A 25,568-nucleotide genomic window follows, 5' to 3' on the forward strand; every position below is an offset into this window, starting at 1 on the left:
CAAATTTCACCCAAACTACCATTTATTCAACATTAGTTATAAATATACGCAGATATATATATATATATATATATTATATGTATACATACATATATATGTCCATTTACAATTGCCGAAGTACAAATTGGGCTGATATTTTCTTAGAAAGTAACAAGAGAAGTACAAAAATAAACTGCTCTGTATTCAATTAAATATGTACACAACTTTGTATATTCCCTACTTTCTTCTAAAGAGCTGGTATACTTTTTAACAACATTTTATATACACCAACTTCCATAACTGATGAATAAGTACAACTCCATGTTAAATGACTAACCATCATTTTAAAAGGATGGTACAGCTTCCATTGAGATAGCATTTTAGGTTTCCAACTTCTTTGATAATGATTTTTTGAGATAATGAGAAATGTCTCATGAAATATGAAAGAGCATGATAATTCTAGGAGGAATTCAAAGTTTATTTGCTGAAAAATGGTTTTAGAATGGCGGAGATATCTAAAACAAAGTGATCCCAATAAAGGTAGGACCCACCTCTCATTGGGATCGCTTTGTTTTACTTTGTTGTTGGATATCACATCCATTTAAAAACCAGTTTTTATCCAAAAAAAAAAAAAACCTTTGAATTCCTCTGTTAAGAAATATATATATATATATATATATTTTTTTTTTTTTTTGGGGGGGGGGGGTTTACATTTCATGAAGTGGTTTTTAACCATCTTGCAAAAACTTAAAAGCTGAATCCTCATCTCAACCAATACTATACCATCCCTTTAAGGGTTGAATAATAGTTGTAGAAAGACAATGGCCACTTATGCTGCAGCTCTGATGCTTAAAGTAAAGAAAGTGTACCATCAAAGGCACGCCTTGCAAGGAAATATAAAAGGTTTAACAACTTTACACTGCCAGCTGTAAGAGTGCCATAAAAGCAGCAGAAATGCCAGCAGTCACTGGCAAAGTGACCACCCAAGCTAGGACAATACCGCCGCAGAGTGACCAGTTGACTGTCCGGCGATCTCTAACCAAGCCAATAAACACAACTGAGCCTATCTTGCAGTGAGTCGTGCTGATTGGGATTCCCACATTGGATGCCAAAAGAACCATCATGGCAGCACCTAGCTCAATGGAGAATCCACTGTATGAAATGGAAAATGAGAATACAGATAACATCACAATCAGCTACAGTAGCAGGATACCATTAACTGAGGCAGAGCTTAAATTCCTTTTAATTCACTCACCACACCCTTTTGAATACAGGACTAATTGCTGAACAAGCCTATAGAATCTCTCCACTATTAACCTTCTTTATACTGAGCCTTTTCTCCCATTGTAATATGATAGAGAAATGCCACAGTGGTGGCCATGTTACATGGCAGACTACTATTTCTCTATGGCATTTGATATAGAGCATAACTATGTAGAGTACGGCAGAAAATACAGTAATGACGGAACTCACATTAATATGGTCAAATATCACAAATATCCTTAGCGGCTTAGTCCCATTTAGAGAATTCTTCTCCAATAGAAAATAATGCACTTAGATAACCTCTTCCACACATTTGGAAGATATCTAAACATGATGATGGTTCTCAGCATTTATATGGCGCAATCTATCTGTCAACATGCTTTTAATGCCAAATGTATTGACACAAAACTCAAAACTAAGAGACAATGTGCTACCCACAATAAACAAGTCAAGGCTGGCCAACCTACCCGCTCCTGGTTTCTTCTACATTGTCTCTCTTTCTTGTACTGCGCACAATTCATATACCTGCAACGTGCAGAGTTTACTGAGTGTACAAAGAGTACATGGAGGGGGAAAAATGTATGTAACAATAAGTATAGAATTCCTTAAGCTTTGCTGCACTTTGTGTAATAAGAGGACGCTGCCATATGAAGGCAGGTAGCACATTACTCTTTCTGTTCATGGATTTTGTAACTTCTCTGCTGCCACTGTGGGTTGTTTTGTTCATGGGGCTTCAACAGCATGTGTATTGGCATTGGTACTCACATGATCTGCTGTGCATACATCGTACCTAAATTCAATCACTTGGTAATGCTCTCTCATTCACTTCTGCTGATATTCATAAACATATATTGACATAATTGCACACATATCTTCAACTGTTTATTCTGCTCATTCGACCTTTTTTTTTTTCTCTACAGAACTGTCACTGTTTCACCACTATACAAGTGAATAATGTTAATGATGACATTTAATCCATTGCAGTAAATAGAGAATAGACTGAGAGAAGATTGTGGGTCTCTTCAGTTTTCATCTACCAGACTAATAGCCACCAAAAGTTATCAAAAATTCACTGTTAAAGTCATAATTGATTTTCACATTGGCAACACATTTTAATCAATTCAATACGTATTTTGCTTTCAAACTGGACTTTGTTGATTTCTTCCGGATTTGTGCAGATTGAATGAATCCATTAGGCTCTTCTAATCTTTCTCTAATGTAGGATATTGTAGTGACGTTCAGTGGAGAGCTAATAAATGAAATGTAATGATGGCATTGCCTATCAGATTTGTGATCATATATCATACCACTGTTTTGTACATGTAAATATTTATCAACATTCCATTAACTTTCTGAATATCAGTAAAACATCAACAAAACTTCTACTATTCTGCATGTCTGATTTTAAATCTGTTAAATCACAGCAATTTTGACTACAGAGTGCCATTGCACTTTACAGTTGTTAATGTAAAATATTCTGTATTTCATGTTTGTGCAACCCAAATTGAGTAAAAGCTATTTAGGCCTATCTCTTGTGATACTTGTTTGCATGAGAATGACAAGCTGCAGAGTTTTTGGTTGTAACACAGTGCAGAGACTCCAACCCTAAGCACCTTCTGATCTGGAGATTCTCCCGCCTGAAACCCCTAGCAAACGGGAGACTCCAACTTGATGTGCGCAAAGCGCACATCACGAGCACGAAGTTCCTTGCGGTCTAGGGTTCTAGATGCTCTCTAGTGCTATCTAAGGCTTATTTTTCAACATAAAATGAAATTAAGTAAGAAATCATTTCAAGCGGGAGAAATTAAGTCTCAAGCGGGAGAGCGGGAGATTCTGCAAAAATGGGCTTTCGGCGGGAGATCTCCCGTCGAAAGCGGGAAAGTTGGAGTCTCTGACAGTGACGTGATTCCCTCCGCCCTAGGCAACTCAAGGGAGTGGAGGTGGTGTTAAGAGTAATGTACAAATTGTGGCTCTATAATTATTCCTTTAGCTTGTACAGGATGACTGCTGTGTCCCTATAGACTGGGCATTGCAGCCTGTCACACACTCAAAGTAGACTGCTCCTGGCAGGCCAACTATAACAATGAGACATGGTTCCATGTTTTACCCACAACTGACCAATCCTACACATTGGTACATTAATTGTGAAGATGGTAGATGAGCCATATTATTTGAAACTAGACCGGTGAACTCAGCATCTAAAGTGTAGGTTTGGGTCCATACTTACAAAAAATACATCACCATTGACACTTTTTTTAACCACTTGAAAATATGCCATTCTCACCATAATATTAGACACTCATCAAGCAAACCACAACATACCACAGTTTAATGGCTCAAGAAGTGTTCCAGCACGCAATGAACTGTGTATCAATGTAAACTCTTTGGGACAGGAACATACCAATTAATACCAATCTTAGATCACAGACAGGGATACTAATGTTTGAAAGAACATTGCGATATTCTGAGGGCTGGGACCTGTTTCATGAAGATTGAGCGTAAGTTGCAATCAAAAGCAAATTGCGTTTCATAAACAACATTGCAATTGATTGCAAGTGAGGCTCAATCTACTGAAAGTTATGATTGATTTTTCTTGAAATCAAGCATAGTGTCTTTATAAAACAGGACTTATGCTCAATTCAACGAGTTACGCTAAAAAATATCAAGCATAAGATCAATCCCAACTCCTTATGAAATAAGCTCCAGAAAAGAAGTGGGGGGGGGGGGGGGGGAGGAGGCAGTATTTTTACCTTTCCTGCAAAACACATACAATATGTATCTAATACAATTAAGAAAAACCATTTTTTTCTATGAAACCTGCAGAATTTTTGACCAAAAAAAAAAGAAGAGTACAAACTGTAAAAGAGTAACAGTTGGCATTTCTGCAAAGAGGATTGTCATTGGCCTCAGTGACTTCTATAGCATTCCATTCACCAACTGGGTGCTGATTGGTTTGCTGAGTAAACGAGGGATCAATGAAAGCAACACAATCACAACCTAGAGGTGTTCGTTATTCCGCACCCATGGTTCGTTCAACTCTGCGCAAATCTGAAGGAATCTATGAAGTAACAAGGCACTAATTTGAGCACAAAAGGGGACATTAAAAATTCCCCTTTGTATAGAAGTCATGACACTGAGGGCACTATAACTAAAAACAGTTGGCAAATAGAGTTTTCCCTGACATATCTGTCTTAATTAGCACTAGAAAAAAGGGGCTTCTCAAGCGGTTTACAGCACATGTTATTTTGCTTGCGAGTATGTGACTCAATCTCCAGTGCACTGGTACAATGGGGTACAACAGAGGCTGTGTACATGTTGTATGTGAAAATCTCAAAAGCTGCACCATTCAGAATTATTGGTCAAGTAAGGGGGCGCAACTGTCAATCAACAGTAAGGACCACAACTGAATACAAGATTACATCTGTTCAGCCAACGGGGCACAAGCTGTTTATTGCTTGTTTCTCCTATGCTCCCTGAAATTGTCTCTTCAATAGAAATAATAATGCCTTGAGTTTATAATAGATCATGCTTTGTAACTTGCACTTTGGTAATGAACAACTTCAGTGAAGTAAGTCATCACCAGCCAATCAGCTTTGAGCAGTTACTAGGGGGCAGAGCTTATAAAATCGCCATGCAAAGCCCTCACTCAAGTTGCACAGCAAAAACTGGCAAGCCAAAAAATAAATGCCTACAAATAGTCAGAAATTTCACACTTTTCTGGTTAGCGTTGACACCTTGAAACTTAATTCAGTGGTAGATAAAACCCTATAGTTTCCAATAAGCCAAAAGTCAAACTTTTATTTATTTATTATTTTTTTTTTTTATCGGTACCTTAACTTAATTCTGTTTTTTCTCGGTTGTGTTGCCAGTGACTTGTGGCTGCTTTAGATAGAACGGGTAAAAATTGAGTGGCATCTAGATTGCATTCATTGCAACAACCCTACTGTAATATAGTAACTCTAATGCTCTTTTTATCTCTCTCTCTTCACTTCTATATTACTACATGTAGTTCTACCTGGTATATATTTGCTTCTCCTTACTATACATGGTTTGAGGGATTTTTAACGTACTATTTCACCCAAGGGATAAACAATGCTGACAAGGAGCAGGTAGAGTCTCACTATCTCAAACATGAAACAAGTTCACAAATGCAATCTGGCTTCTGCTATTCATAACCCTTTCAGTGCCAATGTGACAAATATGCACAAATTTCACACACAGACCTTTGGATCAAAGAATTAATGTGGCACGCATAGAGTTAAATACATTCTCACAACACTTAGCACTGCAGGGCACACTTGGTAGCAGCTGTTACAATGAGGACAACACCACTAAAACATTAACGTGTGGTCACGTTCTGTAACTGGATAGCAAGCCTCTATGCAAACTTTGAAGAAAATCCAATACTGCAGCATGTTTGATAGAAAGTTGGAACACCACGGGAGCTAGACTTTCTCATGATAATCCTACTCGAATTTGAATGAAATCTGCCAAATGGCCGACAAGAAGCACAACACTGCATGAGTGCCAGAGGTACAATACTATGTGAGTGCCAGAGGTACACTGTACCACACTGCTGAATCTAATTGTATCCTTCAATGAATTTCTAATCCTAGAGAATATAAGTTCAAGTTTATCCATTTTGACATCGCTGATTGAAGTCATCTTACCTAGATGGGGTCAGCTTCGTGATGTCTTCTCCAACTGTCTCAATGACACGTCTACCCAAGGCCCAGAGACCCACTGAGATCCCAGTAGCCCCATAAAACAGAACCCAGAGAGGGATTGTATCTTCTTGAGCTGCATTCCCACTTTGAAATATCAGCCAGATAGACACAAGAGGGCCGATGGCATTACTGTGAGCAAAGAAAAGAATGCATCAGTGTACAGCACTTTCTACTCGATCTCAAAATAATCTAACACCATGCATTACTTTGTCTCAGACTATCCCAGCAACACCAACTCAACATTCAGACAAAATTGACAACGCTTTCTACTTAGTACATACCGGATTAACCTCACAATACTTTGTCCTCAGTCCCAGACCAACCCAATATCACTTTCTACCTGGTCTCAGACTAACATGATATCACTTTCTACTTAGTCTTGGACTAGCCTGATCTTATTTTCTACTCGGTTTCAGGCTAACCTGATATCACTTTCTACTCAGTTTCAGACTATTCTGATATGTCTTTCTACTCAGTCTTAGACTAGCATGATATCCCTTTCTACCCAGTCTTAACTATTGCCCCGATATCACTTTCTACTCAGTCTCGGTCTACCCTGATATGACATATTACTCAGCCTCAGATTAACCTGACACTATCAAATTATTTGAGTTAGATTAGTCTGATATCATTCAATATAAAGATACTCACCTTACATCATTTCCACCATGAGCAAAGCTAGCAAAAACAGCTGAGAGAATTTGAAGAGGAGAGCATAGTGCTCTGACATGGGGATGATCATCATCCGTCTCAGAGTTCTTGTTTTCTCTTGCTGTGCTCTGCTCAGTTTGTCTTTCTTCCATATCTCTCCCTTTTGCTTCATCGCTCTTCACCTCTTCTTTGATTAGTTGAGTAGAATCACATTCACTGCTCACACCTTCCTCACTGTCCCCTGTGGCCATTTCCTGACTAGCCTTTAATAGGCTCATGTCATCATGGGAATAGTAGGCAACATTTTTTTTCATGATGGACTGATTTTCATCCTGCGTTGCATCCTGTGCACCTGCTTCAGATTAAAAAGAGACAAAATCACAATATGAATATCATTCTTAGTGATACAAACAAGGAAAAAAAATAGATAATGACATATATCATAAACTGAGTTAAGTTACCCACAGCATACACACATGATATTGTAAATGTGTTAAAAACATCTTGTCATGCCTTGAATATGAAATGATTAAATCAATTGTTTCCCTTCATTCAAGTTTTGTTGTTGTTGTTTTGGTTTTTTTTTTACTTTCTACATGATATGGATAGCAGAGTCGGAAAAAGTGATATAAAAAAATACAAAAACTGCAAAAAAAAAGTTGTGTACTGCTCGAGTCTCAATACAGATATTCATTCAGTGAACAGCTTTGCAATCTAAATTGTAATTTTGTTCTGTGACATTTCACAAAGAAGGCATCTTTACCTCATCTGCTGGAGGCTTATTTACACACTAATAAACTTTCTAAACTCCTTCAGATTTAGCACTAGTTGTGACTTCAATGCCTCAAAGGGCAAACCCATATTGATAATGACCCCCTCCCATTATTAACATTAACTTGACTTTTGCTACCCGTAAATCCAACCCACTTTCCTATTGCATGAGCAGAGGTAACTTACATTCAAACACATCTTTGTACATGACAATGGTAAATTAGAAATTGACTAGCACTGACTCATTAATTGCATACACTTTGAATGAAGACAGTGTCAAAGTGGCTGATTTAATTTATTAACTGAATTTACTGAATTCTACTCACAATCTTTGAGGGCTATGATGCAAACTGTTTCTTTATTGATAAAGTCTTCACATAGAGTGGCAATCAATTGAGATGTATACCTGTAATTTTCCTTCTGACATGAGGTACAACCAAGAACCAGACAATCAGACCAGTGACAAATCCTGAGCCAAAACTGATCACAAACACTGCCCACAGTGGAATCAGGTGGAAACCAAGCACTGTGTCATTAAAAAACAACAACACACATTACTGCTTTGCATGAAACCATGTCATTTTCAAGAGTGACTATCCTCCACATTGGGAGCAAATACTTTCCATAAATTGTGTTTTTAAATTTAACAAAAACAATGCCATAATTTGGCAATAATCTTAGAATAATGTGACCCTACATCACAAAAACCCCCAAAAAAGTTGCCAAACATAGATTTTTCGTGACAGGCAGATTCTGAAAGAGCAGACTCTAAGCTTTAAAATGATGTATTTATAACTCAATTCTAATGAACTCTCCTAAATTATCTTAACAAAAAATGGAAAGAATGCACACATTCGGGATACATGTGAACTGAGAAAAGAGGCTCAGAAATACAGGGTCTTTTCAAGCATTTAATCTTTTCAATACCATGCTGTGCTAGCTGTGCAATGAATGGGACAAAAACAGGATAAAAACCACCAGTGCAACAACAATGAAGGGATTATCAGATTAAGTTGAAATTTAGCATGCTCTATTAACCCCTTGGGGATGAGTCCCCGAGTACACTCAAAAAGGTGTCTATGGGAAATGTGTGTCACAGCAAAATCAGCTCTTCCTCAATGGCTTTATACTCTAATGTAAGAATTGATCATGTTGGATGGTTCACAATTCACTGACAAGAAATGTTGAGAAGTGTCTAGTTAACATCAACTAGAGCCATTCCACTGCAGTGCACAGTAGGCTGAAAAGCCTCTGCCACTCATGCTATCTCTATATCTACAAGAAGTGGTACAGGGCCCTTCATTCATATTTTGATAAAGCTCACTGCCCTTGACATTGTCCCCTTGAAGGACTTTTAACTCTATTTGCACAAAGGAAGTATCCCATTTGCCTTTATCCATTCCAACAAATTACACTACTACTGAACTTATTCTTAGCAGAATTTACAGTTAAAAAATAACATATTAGCTAAATTTGTTGATCTTTACCCTTACCTTTCAAAAATTACATTGCCATTCGGCTTATTCCAAGTAGAATTCATGGTTGTATAAAGAAATTTCAGCTGAATCTATAAATATTTGACCTTCGACCTTTCACCACTGTCATTTCAGGCAACTACCTGCTTACTATTTGCATGCTCATTACCAGGTATTATCCCTCAGCACATGCCTACATTTTATCTCAAGTTACACACAAAAACTGTGATTTGTAGTGCACCCCTGCCTCTCATTACCGGTATGCAATGGGGGAGGGGGTTGGGCTGTAGCTTTTTGACAATAACAGTGGCAGCACTTGTATTACAAATTTGGTGTGGCAGGATATACCTTTTTGATGACAGTATAGCCACTTGGATTCTGATCAGGGGCAATGCCATTTTACTACAAGGATGGCAGCAGGACACTAATCTGGTGGCAGGAGGGTAGTGGCAGAAGTTTGAATACCCTGCATTATAAGTGGAGTCTAGGGGACAAAGCTCTAGCTGTATATACTACAATTTGGTGACAAGAATTCATATTGTATTTAATATCATTTTATGGGGAAAGAGGTAAGACAGGGCATTAATTTTCCACTACCAGTTATAAGCAATGTCATAACATAATTTCATTACAATGGGTTCAAAATTAAGGGCACAAAAATCACTATCTATATGTATATTCATATGCTTAATTCGTTCTGTTGTAATATACTTCTAGATGATAAAAGAAAACTACTAACAGTCCCAAGGATGGGACTTGCCTGTAGTTTATTGACATTAGACTTCAGATCTATAAAATAAGTGTACATTACATTCATCAGATTTATGGAATCACTCTTATCAATTTGACCTATAAATGTAATTTGTAATTCAAAGAGTGGTTCTTGGTCTAGGATTGTTACCTTCAGGTCCATCATAGAATATTGAGAAGAAGTTGACAATGACCACCAGGCTATACCAGATTGGCAGTGACCGTAGACCTGGCTCCAGTGGTTCTGTCTGCAAAGAGACCACATTGAATAAATTTCTCAGGGTTTTTAATTTGTGTAACACTGGAAGATAACCAAAATTGTTTTGCGATGAATGACTTTGGTAGTGCCAGGTTTTGTTTGTTTGTTTGTTTGTTTGTTTGTTCGTTCGTTTGTTTGTTTGCTTGCTTGTTTGTTTGTTTTTTATCCTTTTTTATGTTGACATCAATAAATGGATTCACTAGACATACACATTTCATCAAGATTATAAACCAGGAAACATAAAGAGCTACAGAACAGTAGATTTGATAGGCATGTCCATCAAGCAATCTCAAAGCATATATATTTAGAATTGGAATTCCACATTTGGTCTAAACTGTCTCATACCATGTGGTATAATTGTAAAATATTCCACAATATACTCACAAGATATTGCATAGAGCACTGTCATAGGGCATATTGAACATAATTCTTATAAGGTCATCATAAATATATTTCAGATTATATTCATTTAAAGAAAGCACCTGTAGATAAAACATTCTCTTACTGCACATTCATAATACACAATACAACTCTTATATGAGTGAAATGTGCTCAAAAATTAGTTCTTGTCCAGATGAATAGCATACTCAGCAGCTTTACATGAATAGACTGTTCATGGTCTTTATCCTCTAATTCAATTTGACCATTTGTTCAAAATCAAATAGTCAAACTAACAAGAATAAATACATGTAGGACAGTATAAAGAACCATAAAGTCTACATGCACATTGCCACTTCCTACCTTTGTAAGAATAAAGTATCTCATGATGATGTAGATGGCAGTAGAACAAAGACCAGACAAAACCGGTGATGTCACCCAGGAGAGAACTGTTGAAAGAAACAAACAAACAAACGAACAAATGCAGTCGATTACTTTCTTTAGCTTGACAGGGACATTTAATCTTTCATTTCTTGTTTAGCTTTTCAACACAGTGAACAGGATACTGGACAACCAGAAATTTTTGTGAGCATTTTACTTTCGTGCACTTGGTGCAACCAAAATTCGGGAAATTAAAATGTGCGTACCGTAAAGTTCCGTGTATAAGACGCACCCGTGTATAAGACGCACCCCTACTTTTGGACCTAAAATTTAAAAAAAAAACACGAAAATTTCCATGCAAATATTGCTTGTGTCATACATATTATTTCTGCTCAAAATTTCCCTAGAATGCAGCATGTATTTGCTCTATTTTTCGTTTCCTTTTATGCTTTCTTTTAACGGTATTCATCTCAATCGTGGTACATGTATCATATCGTACTCATGAGTGTACAGTACGATCTTTGCTATCATACATAGCAGAGGGTGTCTCGCATATTGACGCATGTCAGACTGGAAGGTTCATTACGAAAAATAAGAAAAACATCAACAAGTGTGGCAGAGGGATCGTACGGCGAGACGTACGGTGCGTACGGTAATTACACTCACTGTTGTTTCGCCTGGAGGGCTTACCAGTAACAAGTGTGTCTCTTGTACCATGCTTGTATGCACAGTGCTAGCCTTTTGCAAAAGGCAGCTCCCTATAATTTCAGAGCAATGGACTTGCACACACAGCGCGCAACGGGCAAGCGCGCTCCGATCCGATCGCTGTGTGCACGACGCGAGTCCATTGCAAGAGCCTCTCTAGCTCTGCAGCTGCTGCCTTTGCACAAGGCTTGCTAGCTAGCTAGCTAGCTACACAGTGTAGCTATGCTATCCTACCTGTGATGGCCTCGTGAAGAGCATGCAAACGAACGCCATGGATATGCATGCATGCTTCACACATCGTTCATATTTCATACGGTGACAATAGTGTCGATTCTACTCCGTATTTTACAGCTTTTGTCTATGGCCATATTGATACTAGTACATTGATATGTTTTACGGTATCGGTAATTTAGTAATGATACCTGTACATCGCGTATTTCAGCTACTAGGTTGGCTGTTGGTACAATGTAGCTTGGTAGACTGATACATCGGTAGCAGTGCTGTTACAGCTGTTGTCTATGGCCAGATTGATACATCGTTACTGCACAAGGCCGATGTAAGTTTATCCCGTATTTGCAGCTTTTGTGTGTGTCCAGATTGAAAGATCGCTCATTTATCCGTAAGTTTTAGTGATTGCTTACCTTCCAAACGTCGATGGGCATACATGGCCCCAAGGTGACCTTATAAAATTGGGTGTAAATTTACATGACAGATCTTTTTCCGTAATTCGACTGTACCCGTATATACGACGCACCCCCGATTTTCAATGTTTTCCGACGAAAAAATAGTGCGTCTTATACACGGAACTTTACGGTAAGTTCTTTTCTCTGCCATATGCACTGAATGCCATCTGGAGGCAATTCACAAAATGTCATGCCACCAAAGAGGCCATCGCCTCCAATTCATGAAAATTTCTTGCTTGGCAGTATTGATTTTACAGCTTCTAATAAGTCACAGAAGACAGGCAAAGTGAACAGACTAGAGAAGAAAATTGTCAGCATAGACTCAACATCATACATGTGACACTGTATTGTGACATACTAAAGACATATTTCTGTTACATCACATGATTTCTTCTACAGTCAATGGAACATTGTATGTAAGAAATGACTTTGAACATGCTGATATTCAAACCTCTATACTGGTCAATAAAAGAGGACGTATGAATTATGTGCATCTTTTGTCCATGAAATCACAAGAAATTATGACATGGTCAAAGTTTGACGTCCACAAGACAGTTTTGAACTCTAGGGCCCCATTTTATACAAAGTTGATATGATAGCGACTCTTGCTGGAATGGCAATTGTCATGGTAACGACAAGAATCCAGCTCCCTGATTGGCTGCTGCCACTGGAAGTTGCCATTCCAGCAAGAGTTGCTATCCTAACATCCTTTATGAAATGGGGCCCAGGTGGCACAACTGGCATTAAGGGTTGTGTTGACATTTGAGACACCTGCAGATTACAAATTCAGTTCTTTGATGGTGGATCCCTCAATTTCTCACTGAATATACAATTTGTATATATAAATTTGTACCTTTCATTATTATGGCAATCAAAATTGCTTTAACCTGTTGAGGAAGAGTCATGAGTATACCAGGTACTCGGGCAGGTGTCTATGCTGTAACAAAATCAGCCCGTCCTCAATAGGTTAAAAGAATAATAATTGCCAATTCATTTCACAGTACTGTCATCTCACTCTCATATCATATTAATTTGTGTTCTTTTAAAAGTCAAAGTCTTGAGCTTAATTGAATTACAATTCTCATTTCTACCAATATATTCAACTTCAGTCTTAAGTTTCATAGCCTATTTGTAAAACAAGACAAAGTGGCGCATACCTCTTTATGTATGAATGAATTAATGTCTTTTACATTTCAGTCATAAAATGAGCATTAGATTTTGTTAGGGAAATACTACTAATTATCTGCAGTACTGATATGCCTGTAATCAAAATGTATTGTGCTATGACTGATACTTCATGTAACCATTGCTTCACACATGTGTTTCTATCAGATATTGAAATTCATGTTGTTTCTATTATTGTTGTAGTTTGATGCCTAGCAGGAAACTCATGACAATGAGCTCACTCCCATGTGACAGACATTGTATACACAGCACACACATCTTTGGCACAGTATTGCCATTGACCTATTTTGAATTGAAAATAGATTGGTCAATGTCAAGTCATGATAGTCTCATCATTTCAAAGTATTGACTATGAAAATGGGCAGAGAGAGAGAGAGAGAGAGAGAGGAAATGGGAAAGCAGCCAATAGAAAACCAACTAATATAGGTAATGTCACGGGGTCCAGTCTCATGACACTGAAACAGGTAAACAGTAAAATGCACAGAACTATCCTCATTATCATCACATGCTGTGTAAATCACTTACCAATCAAACCTATTTCCTTCCACTCTACCCCTTCAAACTGGAAGATGACGAGGTGAAATCCCAGCATTGCTCCAACAATACTGTGGGTGGCAGAGACAGGCATCTTCAGAGCTGTGGCTATAAACAGCCACACTGCGCATGCTGTCATGGGATGCAGAGTGAGACAATATTTGTATTAATTGGACTGTTTTTAACAAGTCATTTATATTCTGAATGAAAAAGACTTTTTATGCAACCAAACATTTCATTGCTTTGACTCTGTTTAGGATCTAAAAAGTAAAGTCAGAAGTAGCCCGGAAGCCAACAGCAACGTTGATAAAAGGACTGAAATTAAAATGAAACATGTAAATGAAGGCTGATTTGGAAAAATTATGGAAAGTCCTCACTGGTCCATCTGATGAGGGGTCTAAAAGAGAAGAGTAAGCCTCCAGCCATCCATTGATCCAGATGTGTGTATTCATACAGATACCAAGCTTTGTTTACTCACTGGTAACTTAAATATATTATGACCATCAATCTGAAATGTGTGTACTCAAAGACACATTAGTAAAGCTTGTTTTACCACATATCTACACTGGCCTTCCTTTTGAATAAGTGCCAGTTTTTAATCAAACATTTTTTTTTTTCAATAAAGAGTTCCCAGTTCTGGAAATAATCATATGAAGCAGAAAAAAAAAATCTACATACAATTCGACCTCAATTATCCGGCCTCCTTTTATCCGAAAATCTCTATTATCTGGGCGCATTCACGCAGAGAAGGACTTTTTTTTTTTCATCCAAAAATTGAGAAAAAACAGTGACTTTAAACTCAATTAAAATTTCTACAAAACTCACACGTTTTACCTACAATATTCCCAACAGAACTAACATAAATTCACACTACATTATCATCGCAAAAGTAAGCAGTCATGATCTATAAATTTTGCGCAGGCTAGCATAGATTACACCACCGTTGCGGGGTACGCTACCTGCCTAACTGCCAGTGCACTGGGATGGCAGCTTGGACAGCAGCTAACATTGTGTCTCCCATATCCGGTCAATTTGCTTATGCGGATAAGCGCCAGTCCCGACATGGCCGGATAATCGAGGTCGAACTGTACATGTATGCTTACACTGAATGGAGTATAATCTCTTCTGAAGAATATCCTTATATTGAATACCTGGCATATGCAATACACTTTGAGGTTTTATCATTTTTGCACATTTTGCAAGTTGACTGATGTTTGTAAAATAAATTACTCACATAGATATTGCTTCCTATTGGACAAATACACTGGAAAACACTGTTGCCAGTGTGGAAATTAATAACTTTTCTCCTTAAAAAAAAGGGATATTACTAGTTCATAAGTATTTTTCATTCCATTACTGTAGTTGTCAATCAAAAATCAATCATCATTCACAAAATATATAGCATACACAGAATAGTGATGATTGCATACTGAAACAAGGGGGGAATGTTTTATGATAGAGGGTCTGGAAATCAAAATACAGTACATATGTACTTAAATCCATCCATTACATGACTCGTAGCCCACCTGATAAAGCTGCTATCTCCCCGGCTAGGAGGGTCTCTTCCATCCCAACATACATGTCTGGATTAAAGATTCCTTTTTGGATTGTCTGGGCAACCTTTGACCCTAGCAACACAGCACCAAGGGATTCAAAAATGGTTGCCAGGAACAGAGCTTGGTGGAGTGTCAATACCTTTCAAAAACAGGATACAAAAAAAAAAAAGAAAGAAGGCAGATTATGGCCACATATTCAAAATATGGTCAGTATCAGTAACAATGCAGTTGTGGTAAATACTAAATGAAATGTTTCATACAGCTGTATATATCAGAATTTGATAAGATTGAACAAAAGATTATGAAGATTAAAGTATGTAAAAGAGATTTGCCCCATGAATGCAACTTGAAATAAACACTTTGTAATTGACTTACATTTCCAATATTTTTTCTTCACAAAATAGTAATATGACAAGACAGTATGTGTCACACAATGTGATTGCAGACACTCAGTGACGTTATAAAAACTGCATGAAAACATTGAGCACATCACTTATAAAGCACACCCCAGCTACTTCACAGATTTAAAGGGATAGTTAATGTGAGTTACACATGACAATTTATGCATTAAAGACCACAGTGGTGTGAGCGCATATTCTGTTGAGCACCCAAATCACCAGCACCCGACCTTAGAATTTTGAGTAATATCTACAGGGAATGGGGACTAGTATGTGTTCCAAATGTCTCTAACCCCGCGTTCACATTGGTCCCTGTTCACATTGGTCCCTGCAACACAGGGACAGCCACAAGAGATCTTATCTTTTTTACAACTGACCGTCCACACTGCTATCTCATCTGTCCCCAAGCTGTGGGGGCAATTGGGGCTTGGGGCAAGGTCTGCCACTCGAAACCAGGCATCACGCATGCACACATTTGATGACCACAGCTGGACGCTATCAATTTTGCCCCAAGGTCATTCTCCCCTCCAAATCTTGTTCCCATACCCAACTTGCTTCGAGGGGACAAGTCCCAGCAAGCTTTCACATTATGGTTTTTGAGGAGAAAGTCCCACAGTGTGGGACTCCCCCCATCGCGGGAACCAATCCCCGAGTTCACATTGGTCCCCGCGATGCGGGGACAGCCATAAGAGATCTTATCTTTTTTACGACTGACCGTTCACATTGGTATCTCATCTGTCCCTGAGCTGTGGGGGCAATTGGGGCTTGGGGCGAGCTCTGCCAGGCATAGCGCATGTGCACATTTGATGACCACAGCTGGACGCTATCAATTTCGCCCCAAGGTCACTCTCCCCTCCAAAACTTGTCCCCGTACCCGACTTGCTTGGCGGGGACGGGGACGGGGGACGGGGGGGGGGGGGGACAAGTCCAAGCGAGCATTCACATTATGGTTTTGGAGGAGAAAGTCCCACAGCTCGGGACTTTCCCCGCGTCGCGGGGACCAATGTGAACGCGGGGAATGTGAACGCAGGGTAAAACTCACTGACCTTTGCTCCAACTGATGTCCCAAAGGAGTTGGCCACATCATTAGCACCAAGGGCAATAGACAATACAAATGAGATGATAAAACCGACGATGACCATCCACAAGACATCTGACATGGGAAGCAGGTTTCCAGCTGTTGTCAGGGGCAACAGTGATGTTGCCACAGAAGATACCGTTTCCATGTTGAGAAGAGTCTTGGCAACTCCTGATATTTGAGGGAGATTAGAAATATCAACAGACATAAAGACACAACATTCAACATATCAGAACACAGAAAGACTGGACAAATGATAGGGAAGACAAGTGTCTGGTTATTGAGCACAGTTTAAGACCAACACAGACTTTTCTTCTTCTTTTTTCTTTTCATTTTATCAGTCGCGCGAGAATATTGTGAGGAGGTTATTGGAAGAGGGTTAATTACAAAAGAGTCATTAAGGAGAAACACAGATATGACCACATAAAGAGGCCAGGGAATGTCTAGAATAGGAAATGGTACACCATTACACCTCTCACTGAATCAAACTGAAGCAGTGCAGCGCACTCCCATCACAACAAAATTCTCTATATAAAACAAAGCAAAAATTTAGGTCCCAAAATTATCATATGTTGTATACACAGTGTATCTTTATTATACTTTTAATACTGTTCGGCTATACATTTCAATAGAACAAAAGAAAACTGCTGGTCCTGAGGACTTTGTTATAGGCTATAGCAGGGGTCACTTGAGTTTGACCTGTTGAGGACGTGTCCCGAGTATACTCGGCCAAGTGTCTATGGGAAATGCATGTTGTAGCAAAATCAAACCATCCTCATCAGTGTACATTTCCCATTTTACAGGACACTCCCGTTATAACGAACACGGTTATAAGGAAATTCCGGTTACAATGAAGTAAAAATTACAACTGCAATAATATCCACTCTATGTTTTGTACTGTTTATTTGTTCAGTTAAAATGAAATTTCGATATAATGAAAGAAAACTGCCAGTCCTGAGGACTTGATCATAACAGGTGTCTACTGTACCACAAAGTCTATACCAAAGGAATAGCCTGTGAGAGCTTTTGGACTTAATCTTAGATATCTGTTGAAAAGAATTCATGTGATGAATTTTTACAGCTCTGTTTTATTAAAGTTCTAATTACCATTGCTGTAAACAGTTTTGGTGCAAAAAAATTTAGTATAAAATACTGTGTTGCCTAATTGGGCACTTCATATTCTTTGTTGATGACATTGTTAATATTATGTCGCATTTGCTTTGGGCCACTACGTTACTTTTTGGGGCCACCAATATCAGATTCTAAGATTTTAGTGGTCTGGCCCTAACGAACCAGCACAGAAAAAAGTGAAGTGTCGAGCTCTGATATCATACAGTCAAACCGGTCTTAGCAGCCACCTCTCTATTGCCGTCACCTGCTTTTAGTGGCCACTTACAAATCTTCTGCACGAAATTGCTGTATTGTGGAACCTTTATAGAGCCGCCACCTGCCTAACACGGCAAGCGGCCACTCAATTTGTATCCTGTGGTGAATATCTACCCATGTATAGCAGCCACAAAAATTTGGCTGAACCATTTTAAAATCAGCCATAAATAAGATGTCTTTCATGTTCATCGCATGAATTCTACCAAGTCCTAGCTTAGTCAAGTCACAATTACACAGACACGATTGACAAAATTAATGCAGCTCTCTGCCACAAAAAGCCGTCTTTACCTTTAACTTGACTAGATTTGATCTAGGCTTCAGTAATGCCACCCTGATGCTAAAAAGGCAAAGACAACTCCTAATAACATCTTAGAATTTTACCAAAATGCCGTCTCAAAGTCCCTTTAAATAAGGACAATATGGTACCTGTCTGGGTATTGTTTGTTGTTAACATAATCGCTTCACACATCATCAATCTCTATCAAACTCACCACTCGTGAGCTCCGTTCATGCAAATCGGTATGAATCCCCATAATAGCTGCACTTTTTTGTATACAAACTTATTTGCTGGTTTGTTTGTGGTTGGTTTTTTTTAATAAGTGCAGTCTGCTATTATAAAATGCAAGTATTGACATTCAAATGGCCATCAGCCTGTCTAAAGTGCCCACCTGTCTTATAGCGGCCACTTTTGTTGTTTCCCTTGGGTGGCCGCTATAGACAGGTTTGACTGTACTTTATATAATTTCATGATTAAAATCTGATATAAATCTGCAAATTCTTAAAAGTTCCCTACAATCTAAATGTAGGATTTATATTGAACTCTTGTGATGCCTTTTGGTCTACACATCTATAGACAAATCACTAACTACCGGTACTTCATGAAAATAATATTTTGAAACATTTTTTTTAATTATTTTTTCTGCATCCTGTAAAGCCCTACCTCAAAAACAAATGTACTAAAAAATCCTGTTGTGACGTCAAAAATTTGTCAAAAATATTCACATTGTTTATTACTAAAACAAGTGATGCTGTTGTGGAGTAAGTTGCAGGTAGTGATAGCAATGATGATCTGGAAGACCTTTTTAAGAGACCTGTAGGTCTTAATAAGGCTAAGGGGAAAAAATGATTTAAAAAATGTTTTAAAATATAAATGCATATATATATTTCCATGAAGAATCTAGTGATTTGATTACATAACACCAAAAGGCAAATAGTGGTCAAAATGCCTTGGTCTGTATACAAACTGTATCAATACTATTTGCAATATACTGATAAAAACCATCCGTTGATCCAAGTAAGGAACCAAGGCTTGAATCCCACACTCAGCCAGCAAAGATTGGGCAAATAATGCCACATCCATGTTGTGCATCTGGATGTGAAATGTTGCCCAAATGTATTATCAAATGAACTTTAGGTATCGAAGTCATATATTGATATGACAAACACCGGTACATACAATTTACAATGTAGCAGTAGACCACTACCGGTATGTTGAAATCAGTTTCTTCCAGTACACAACTTTGATCTAGGTATTCTAAACAGGGAGGTGTTAGAGGAGAAGAAATAAGAATTGTTCCTTTGTACCCTCGGATGCTCTGTGCCGGGAAGAAATTGGTCTTATCGAAGATTGCTCAGCAAAAGACAGCTCTTTTATTGTATATAAAGCAGGGAAGCACATCACCCATATATGCACTCCTGTGGGCTTTTTCTCAGTTTCATTTTTTGGGACTGTCATCACCATCATTGCCACACATACTGTATACTCAGACACAGGGAGATTTCAACTATTGGTGTATAGTTCCATTCTGACCTCAGTGGCTTTATATCTGTAACCAAAGTTACATATACACCAGATCTATTAAAGTGTCACAAGATATTTCAAACTTCTGAGACGACACAACTCTGTCACTTTATTCTCAGACTGACTGATGATGAGCAGTAGCTTATCATCATTGTCACAAAATTGTCTTCCCTTACATACTGTAGGTCTGTACTCGGCGAGATCTAAAATTCAACTCTTCCTCCCACACCCAAAATTAAACCTCTACAACAAACCACAACTACGAAGGAACCCCAAATCTGTTGTCTCTCACAATTTCCAACAAGCTCATTCAAGGTGGCCAACTTAATTCCCTAACAAAACACTTTATACTGCTATTAAATTCCTTGGCTGTGGATACAGAGAAGGCACGAAGCACAAAGAGCTAATTTATACCCCCTTCATTGTTATCTACCATGCTTTATAGTCCCAGCTCAATTGCCCATCAAAATTAAATCCAAACAAAGAGGAGCCCAATTAAACACTAGCAACAATAACTGCACTCTCAAGTTTCCTGTACACTGTTCGTGAACACCTTTAATCACAAATTCCAAGTAACAGCAAAATCTCACACTGTATCCCTCACAAAATCTGAATTACTCTGGATCTTTGGAAGATTTAACATTTTTTAGAATGCTAAACCTGGCAAACCAATTTATGCATAAATGTGCACAAAACAAATGAAATAAATTTTTTTGTGAGGTATCTTCACTATTTCTGCAAATATTCTTATCTTGTTCTTATTTTCAGTCATGGCAGCATGCATGGGGTAAGCCTTCTTAACGAGAAGTCTGGATCAAGATATGAACAAATACCGGTCGTGGAAAGATTTGTTCCGCAAAATACTCTCACCAAGTACGATACACTTTATACAGGATTTGAACATATATTTACACTGTACTTGGAAATACCTTTTGAATTGCTTATAATTTTACAATATTGCTTTAAATTATGAAAATCAAGAACCTCATGCTTATATCCAAACCCCATTAATGGACATGAGCATTGAAAGAGCAGCTTGGAGCATGGAACATCAAAGGCAAAAGCCACACAAAAAGTCTATGATACTGAAGAATCTAGGCATACAGTTGTTACCGGTACTGTGTTGTTTCTAGTACAAATTATGAAGAAAATAACACCACCCCTTCTCTAAAGTCTAAACACCTCCTTATCAGGACACCAATGCTCAAGTTTGCCATCAGCAGCTATCATACCATATAATAATAATAATAATAATAATTGTTTTGGATATAAACTCCAAATTTTATTGTCCGAGAATGGAAATTCTTCTTGCCCAATTGATCGTGGGCCCGGCAGCCACTGAGCAGCGCCAGATCGACGTTGCTCTAACCTTTTCAACTGTTGAACGGCAAACAAGGTAGCAGCAACTCCCATCTTTTAACGTCTTTTGGTATGACGCGGCCGGGGTTTGAACCCATGACCTCCCGATTGTGAGGGCAGCCGCTCTACTCACTGAGCCAACACATCGGTATATGTATATGTAACTCCAGGGCGCTGTTGCAGTGTACGTGTTGGGGTTGCTGTAAGTGTAACTGCTCAATTTTTAATTATTTGTAGAGCATTGTATTTAAAAAGGGTTTGTTGTTGTTGTTGTTGTTGTTGTTGTGTGTGTGTGTGTGTGTGTTGTTGTTGTTGGTTTTTTTTTTTTGTGTGTGTGTGTGTGTACGTGTGTCCGTTTCAACTATTCCCTGATGTGCTTCCTTATCAAAGTTGGTTGGATAGGCCCAAGGGCCATGCATGTGCCCATAGTGATTTTGATTGTTGTTGTTTTTTTCCCAACCCAGCAATGTTCAAACTATATAGGGAAGTGCACCTGGGAAAGCCTCTAGGGCCTCTATCAGCTTGTATGATGTATCCTTGTATTTTGCTTGTTTTATTTGTTTAGAAACTTAGGAAGATTTTCAGAATACCACCCCAAGTCTCGAAAAATCTATCAAAGTTTATACCACATCACTGTGTTTACTAACTGTTTGACTTGAAGAGATTCTAATTTAGGCCTATTCAGTATTGCAAAATGAGCCCCAAAAAAATCCTTCCACCCCAGCACTGCAGCAGTGTCTGTAGCCCGACCAGACGCTTAAAGCCCAAACAAAGTTCTGGTACGCCTGCAAAAGTTGTCAAATTTTGCTCCAAAATGTGAACGTATGCCTAGGAAATGTGCGGAATAACGCTGTAATAACAAGATATTCGATGGGTAACGACGAAAATGGGAAATATTAACCAAAAACGATCAGTCTCAGAACTTACCCGAACGGGGTCAGGCTGGACTCGGACTCGGGGATAACTCGGCCTCGCTTTGCTTGACGGCGGGATGAGTTGTATTGGTTGTCCCTCTGGATTGTACAGTGATACATTGTACTATACGCATATGGAGCGGCCTGTATAATTTAAACTACATTGTAGCGTTCTGGCTACTCGCAGTAATGGTCCGAGTTGTTACAACGCGCGCATCAAAAATCTCTTTGGCGCGCATGCAAAATTACAACTGTAGTGTGTGCCTGGGAGTCAAGCACCTCTAAAAACAATCAAAGACGCTTGATAAACAACAACAAAAACTTCAAAGACCGCGCGTCTCAGCAACTGAGGTGATGTGCGTATACTAGGTAGGCTTGAGGACCGCGCGCTGTCCATTTGTTTTGTACAGGATTAGCGCGCACATTCCTGTCTGCTCAGTAAGGCCTCGTTTGGTACCCGTAGTAATAGGGAGCTTTAGATTTTGACGCGCGGACGTTTGAGCCGACGCTTGCGCTGGACGTTCTCCTCTCCCTCTACCCGTTTTGTACAACATTAAGATTTGAATGCGAAAACTGCGCAGCCCCAACGCTGCACTTTGGGGCTGGTCGCAGTTAAGGCGACGCAAGCTAAAAATACTAAAAATATTGACTTTACGCGCGCTACTGCACACGCTCAGATCATGTTTTTTTCCTTTGAACGTCTGCGCGTCTAAAATCTAAAGCTCCCTATTATAGCGTACTGATGAACATGGCGATCACGAACTGTGTGTAAATTGTCTGAAATAGGGTCGAGTTTTCCCCGAGACCGAGTTAGTCTGGAGCCTTCTGGAATAAAACAGTCGGTCTACCTACTTTATTTTTTTTTTTCTCAAAATACTCCAAAACGACTAATCATTCCGGCAAACCACGTCAGCCAGGTAAGTTTCTTTGTAGACTCTTTCGATATAAATATGAAATGATGCCCGACTGGTTCTCAAGCCCTTACCAGAACTTTGTTTTCACTTTTAAAGTACGCTGTGCGAATACAGCTGTCGCTACGTGTAAGTACCTTTTGTACGAACAGCGACTGGGCTGTCAAGTGTCTACACTACAGTTAAGTACAGTTAGGGCCTCCGCCATGACGGTACCTCACTTGTATTTTAGGCCCTAACGTTAGCACTCATTAGCAGTTAGATCTATTCTAGAAGTCATGATTTAATTTTTTTTTTAAAGATCCTGTATTACATTTTTCTTTATTTCCTGTTCGTTAGCAGCTTTAGTCTAAACAAGAATGGAGTTATGGGCATACATACCCAGACTGGATTCCAACTGAACCAGGACGTCAGTGACTTTATGGCATGGAGACCTCCGACCAGACCGACCACGGTCGACCGCCACGCCACCCGGCCCCGGGCCCACACAGCTTCAGCTCCTCTCGGCTAGCCTAGCCTGCTACTTACGTGAAATCCGTGATCCATTCACATGCAGCGCGGCGAGACAGCCTTGTAAAGTAAAGAGTGTAACGTTTAGAGAGGCGCACGCTCTAGTGACACTACTGTCTACCTTTGCCACACTGTGGGTTGTACAGTTGTATTGTACCGGCACGAGCGCGCGGCGAGAGGATTTCGATACTACAGGGCGTATCAAAAAAAAGTTACACTTTTTTTTTATTGTCTGAATTACATATTACATATTACATATATCAAAATATTTTGAAGATTTTTTCATATTTATGGAGGCCCAATAGTCTCATCTATCAAGTGCAATAAAAAAAACACAAATTTTTGTTCACGCTTGGCTGAACACTGACGCTCTTTGTCCAAAGTGTTGTTTACGCCAAATTGTTTGTTTGTTTGTTCATTTCCATCTGAGAAGATGGCTGGATTGAAAGAAGATGGAAATTCAGCCAGCAATCCAAATAAGTGCTCCCATTTAAAGAAATTGCTCTTTTGCTCTTGTCAAGCTTTGATTATGCCATGATAGTCTGAGATTTTTTTTTTGTCAGCTTTATCGTAATTTTAATGATTTCATTTCTAAATCAATTGGTGAGAATTAGAGTGTGTAATTACTTCAAGATCTTTAAAGCACAGTTTTCACAATATGCCAATTATTCATTAATGCAGTAATGGTACAAAATTAATCAACATTCAAATCATTCATTCTATTAGTCAATCAACTGATTGATCAATTAATCAATCAACTGATTGATCAATTAATCAATCAATCGATCAATCAATCAATCAACCCAACGATACATCAACCGATATATCAGTTAGTCAGTCATTGAGTCGTTCAGGGAATCAACCCAATAATCAATTAATCACTTTTCAGTCATTGAAATAATCAATCGGCTGATTGAACGAATAAACTAACAAATAAATCAGTTTTTCAAACATTGATCAGCCGATTGATTGCTTGATTGATTGGATTGATTGAATGATCTGAGGACGCATTAATTTTATACTTTTCTTCTTGACTCGAGTGAATGGCATGTGGGTTCAATATGTCTGTGCATGATTTGTGATAACTGTGCTTAAAAGATCTTGATGTTAATATTAATCAACCTTGCATAACACAATGGAATCATTTAAAACATATATGACAGAAAATCGCCAGAAAATACCTAAAGTAGCATAACATAATCAAAACTGTGAGCAAAAGAGCAATTTGTCCGAATGAAAACACTTATTTGAACTGCTGGCTGAATTTTCCATCTTCTTTCAATTTGGCGCAAGCCATTTTTCACACTCTGGACAAAGAGCGTCTGTGTTCAGCCAAGCGTGAACAAAAATTTGTTTTGTAGATTGCACTTGATAGATGAGACTATTGGGTATCCATAAATATGGAAAAATCTTCCAAATATTTTGAAATGTAATTTAGACAATTTTTTCTTTTTGATACGCCCTGTATAATACTAGTAGACCTAGTTTGGGGCGGGGGGCGTGTTTTTTTTAGACGGCGCAGATTGGGGACCCTAAAAATCTACTGGGGACCCTATCCCTAAACCTAACCCTAATCATAATCCTAACCCTAACCATCAAACCCTAACCCTAACCCTAAACCCCAACCCCAACCCTAACCCTAACCCTAACCCTAACCCTAACCCTAACCAAAAACCCTAACCCAACGTATTTATGCCCCAATCTGTGCCGTCTTAAAAAAAACAAAACGAGGGCGGGGGGGGGGGGGGGGGGGGGGGACCACACTGGCAGGACCGAACCGTGCATACCGTACCCACGTACACCCACATCTACAAGTACGTCGGATGCACGTTTTGTTCTCTCGCGCGCTCGGCGGCATGTTATGTACCCATCGCGGCATTCGCACCGCTTGCTAGCTCACACGTAATGATCGTA

General features: G+C 38.8%; 1 protein-coding gene across 1 annotated transcript; it reads right to left on the reverse strand.

Moving 5' to 3' along the window:
* Positions 1–893: 893 nt before the first annotated feature.
* Positions 894–23,678, reverse strand: LOC139721971 (sodium-dependent phosphate transporter 1-B-like). The gene is made up of 10 exons (XM_071633290.1): positions 23,526–23,678; positions 16,742–16,944; positions 15,268–15,436; positions 13,733–13,873; positions 10,617–10,702; positions 9,768–9,864; positions 7,798–7,917; positions 6,621–6,972; positions 5,913–6,098; positions 894–1,131 (listed from the first exon to the last, which is right to left on the reverse strand). Exons 2-10 carry the CDS (start codon positions 16,919–16,921, stop codon positions 894–896), a joined length of 1,569 nt encoding a protein of 522 aa, XP_071489391.1. The 5' UTR covers positions 16,922–16,944; positions 23,526–23,678.
* Between the last annotated feature and the right edge of the window lie 1,890 nt (positions 23,679–25,568).

The sequence above is a fragment of the Diadema antillarum genome, unplaced genomic scaffold, assembly GCF_040938485.1.
Source record: "Diadema antillarum isolate AM-2024a unplaced genomic scaffold, OU_Dant_1.0 scf00000153, whole genome shotgun sequence".
Taxonomy (NCBI): Eukaryota; Metazoa; Echinodermata; class Echinoidea; order Diadematoida; family Diadematidae; genus Diadema; species Diadema antillarum.